The sequence below is a fragment of the Melanaphis sacchari genome, unplaced genomic scaffold (assembly GCF_002803265.2).
Source record: "Melanaphis sacchari strain LSU unplaced genomic scaffold, SCAv2.0 Contig88_pilon_pilon, whole genome shotgun sequence".
Lineage (NCBI taxonomy): Eukaryota > Metazoa > Arthropoda > Insecta > Hemiptera > Aphididae > Melanaphis > Melanaphis sacchari.
In genome coordinates this window covers 841,008-845,257 of record NW_020271625.1, presented here as the reverse complement: position 1 = coordinate 845,257, position 4,250 = coordinate 841,008, and the positions used below count along the sequence as shown (strand labels likewise).

The window sequence follows — 4,250 nt, the reverse complement described above, 5'->3', positions numbered from 1 at the left end:
AATTACTTATGCCTACACAATAACTTTTATAGGCGTATCAAACAACGTACGATATATTATATCTGTAGGTATATTAAAAATTATGTTAATATTGTATAATATTATGCATTATAATATTTACCAAGATGTTTATACATTTGTTTATGTTAAAAAAAAAATATTTGGTTTTCAGTGTTTTGTTTTTGTTTTTACTTTTATAAATTGTTTAATTTAATTAAATTTTTTATTGGTCTTAATTGTGTACCTTTATCAAAATAAGAGATTTTATATTTCATCAAAAGGTCTATTATAATTGAGGCGTATAGAACTAAAACAACAAAAGCATTTTTATACAAAACAGTCAATAATTAAAATTTGATTATTTTCAACATATTTTTTCTTATAAAGTCTACTCTATGGACAATAATAAACTCATTTTTATATACTAATCATACATCTTTTTTTAACAGCATTAATTTTTTTTTTCTATGTAAGAATTATTTGAATGAACAATTTAAAAATTTGTATTATTTTAAATTTGATTTTTCTTTTCTATATTTAAAAGTAAAATACTTTTCATTAAAAATCAATGTTATAATATGGTGTATAGCAGGAGTCGGCAATTAAATTATATAGAGGTCCAAAAAATCAAAAATAAAATTTTTTTAATAAAAGATTTAAGAACGAAAATGTCAAAGCGACCTCCAGGTTCGTTTTTTCGTGATAGGAAGAAGAAGATAGAAGCTGAAAAGCTAGAATTAGCAAAACAGTGGGAAAAAACGCGGAAAAACTGGTTAAAATGTGAAGTTGTGGAAAAGACTGACAATTCTTTAGATGTTGAGGTCAATAAAGTAAACATTGAACAAAAGGAAAATGAAATAAATCTTAAGTCTGACGGTTCTTTAGATGTTGATGGCAACGAAATAAATATTGAACAAAATGAAAAAGAAATAAATAAGAATACTTTTGAAGTATCTTTAGAATCTCAAAATAAGTATGAACATTTTAAAGTCACTAATTTTTCTGAAATTTTGTTCGACAATCCTCTTTCTTGGTATCCTATTAACGATAAACTGCGTAGTATACTTATTCTTCATGGACCAAATCGTGGGATAACAGTACCTAAACCATTCAAAAATCATTGGTTTTTAAAACAAATGAATAACGGTGAAAAGTGTGACAGAACATGGATGATATATTCTGAACCTAATGAAGCTATTTTTTGTTTTTGTTGTATTTTATTTGGAACCAAATCAAGTGCCTTAACAGATCCTAAACAAGGTTTTACAAACTGGAAAAAAATGGAACGTTTAATGGAACATGAAAATTCTTCAGACCACGTTAAAAATTTCCTTGAATGGAAAATTTTTGAAAAAAAATTAAAAAATGGTGGAGCTATTGATGACTGTTTATAAAATTAAATAAGATCACAAGAAGCAAAATGGAGACACATTTTAAAAGCAATTTTGAATGCAATATTGTACTGTGCCAACAACAATTTAGGATTGAGGGGACATTCAGACATACCTGGGAGTCCATCCGCAGGTCATTTTCTTAATTTGTTAAGTTTAAGAAGTAAATATGATCTTATATTAAAAGAACACATTGAATCACATAAAAAAAGTTCTATAAATTACTTTTCTCATCAAATTCAAGATGAGTTTATAGCTTTGTTGTCTAAAAGAGTTCGAAATGAAATCATACATCAAATTAAATCTGTTAAATATTATACAATAATGTTTGATTACACGCCAGATGTGTCAAGAATAGAGCAAATAAGTCAAGTTATTAGATACGTTCGTGTCACTGGTAGTAAAGTAATTGTAGAAGAAAGTTTCTTAGGCTTTATAGAATCTCATAAAAAAACTGGTGGTGGTTTGACTACTGAAATATTACATCAGATATCTTAAGATGGTTTGGATATTAATAATTGTAGGGGCCAAGCATATGACAACGGATCAAATATGGCAGGGAAGTACAATGGGGTTCAAGCAAAAATTTTAGAAAAAAATAACTTAGCAACATTTATGCCTTGTACACCACATTGTTTAAATTTAGCAGGTGTAAATGCTGTAGGATCAAATAAACAAATGCAACTATTGTTCGGTAAAATTCAACAACTATTTAATTTTTTTTCTGGTTCTACTTTACGTTGGGAAATATTGATGAAATCATTGAAAGTAACTCTTAAACCATTTTCCGATACTAGATGGTCCTCTAAAGCTGCTGCAGTAAAAGCCCTTTACAAACAATTGCCTGAAGTGAAATGTGCTTTGATTAATATTATTGAAAACGGAAATCTTGATTGAAAACCTATTGCAAAAAATTTACTTAATTTAGTGGATCACGAATTTATTTGCTTATTAAACGGTTTGGAATTCTATACTATCAAGTATTGATTGTGTAAATATATTTCTTCAAAAAAAAACAATTACAATATGTCAAGCATCAAAAATGATTCATGGATTAATTAAAGAAATAACTGACTTAAGAAATAATAGAATTCAAATATTATTCCAAGACGCTGAACAAATTAGTGTATGAATATTTCTCCTTCGTTTCCAGTAAAAAGGAAAAAAATAGCAAAAAAAAATGGATATTGATGAATCTGCTGATGAATGGGACATTTCTGCTAAAAACAATTGCATAATTAATTTGAAAAATGTCTGTGATGTTTTGCTTACACACTTCGGTTGGAGATTTGAAACATTGAATAATGTATCTTCAGATTTTAGTTTTCTGACTGGATCTGAACTATTCGAAAAAGATACAGATGAATTAGTCAAAGCAGCAGCTGATTTAGCCTTAAAATATAATAAAGACTTAAATGCTTCAGAATTAACAGAAGAAATAATACATTTTAAACATCATGCCATAAGTGCATTACCTAGTATCAAAAATACAACACCATTAGAACTGTTAGAGTTTATTTTTGAGTATTCCATGACAAATATTTTTCCAAATATTTGCATAGCACTTCGACTTTATTTAACATTGCCATGTACAACAGCCACGTGTGAACGAAGTTTCAGCAAACTGAAACTAATAAAAACGTATTTACGCTCCACAATAAATCAAACAAAACTAACTAATCTTGCATTATTGTCTATTGAAAAAGAAATATCAAACTCAATTGATTTCGATTCAGTTATAAACGACTTCGCTGAGGTAAAAGCCAGAAAAATTAAATTTTAAATTTTGTTAAGTATGTAAAGATTGTGTATTGAAATTAATTATTTGTACATGAACAATTTTTTAAATTAAAAGGTTCTTTCATTGAATTAAACAAGTTTATTATTAATAAATTTAATAGTTAGCAAATAGCAATGTAAAAATCAGAATAACTTTTATTTAGTTTAATTATTGTAACACAAGCAATAACATGATTCTATGAGTAAGAAATAGCTCGATATTTTTAACTTTGTTAGTTAACATTAATATGTGTTTAAAATTTAATAAGAATGTAGTACGTTTGTAATTTGAATTCCAGTTATTAGAAAACAATCGTAGGGAAAGATATTTTAGTCTTGGTCTATGATTGGGCGTAATTTTAATATTTTCCCCGGGTGTAAAAAATCTTAGTTCCGCGCCTCTGGTCAAAACCGTACATTTTTAGCAATTAGTCAGTACTGTTGTTGTTCATACTGTTATTATTATACACGTTAAGGTTGAATATATCAGGCCATGTTCGTTTAAATAGTTTGGAGCCAAAATTCACGTCTCCTATAGTCGTATATGTATATCGCACGCGTCGGTCAGATATTCGAGTTTGTCAAGTCAGTTTGGAGATTTAAATCAATATCGTCAAATATTATCCTGTGTTTATTTATTTCAATAACCTGATCAACATAGCCTAACGAATAATATATAAAATAGAAATGATAGAGTTTGCGGTGAAATATCAAATTATGAATTTAATTACTCAACTAAAAGTTTTTCTATTTTTTTTTTTTTTTTTTTTTTTTGTTATTGAAGTAATTGATCTTTTTTATCATAAAAATTTGTAATCATACGTTTCCAATGTTAATTGTATCGATGTCTCTTTGATTGTATAATTTTATAACACCAGTATAACTGTCACTTGCTCAGTTGCTCCCACAGTGAATCAGCCACGCGACAGCCTATTGTATAATACCACTAAAACGCGGAAACAGAGAAACAGATCTTGTACTTCGTGCACAATTGACATTTGTTCGACTGTTTTCGTGTAGTTTAGAAACCAGCGAAACGTAATGTCCATTATAATATTATGAGCTAATAGCCATTCATAA

General features: G+C 27.7%; 2 protein-coding genes across 2 annotated transcripts; both read left to right on the top strand.

Annotated features, from left to right (window-relative positions):
* The first annotated feature begins 668 nt into the window (after nt 1-668).
* LOC112602434 (zinc finger MYM-type protein 5-like) lies at nt 669-1,394 on the top strand. The gene has a single exon (XM_025350507.1). It carries the CDS (start codon nt 669-671, stop codon nt 1,392-1,394), a length of 726 nt encoding a protein of 241 aa, XP_025206292.1.
* A 1,177-nt stretch (nt 1,395-2,571) lies between these two features.
* Nucleotides 2,572-3,174, top strand: LOC112602433 (zinc finger MYM-type protein 1-like). The gene has a single exon (XM_025350506.1). It carries the CDS (start codon nt 2,572-2,574, stop codon nt 3,172-3,174), a length of 603 nt encoding a protein of 200 aa, XP_025206291.1.
* The last annotated feature ends 1,076 nt before the right edge of the window (nt 3,175-4,250 follow it).

What these genes read in the sequence shown, in the direction of transcription:
- LOC112602434 (XM_025350507.1), top strand. Translation starts at nt 669, where the DNA reads ATGTCAAAGCGACCTCCAGGTTCGTTTTTTCGTGATAGGAAGAAGAAG.
- LOC112602433 (XM_025350506.1), top strand. Translation starts at nt 2,572, where the DNA reads ATGGATATTGATGAATCTGCTGATGAATGGGACATTTCTGCTAAAAAC.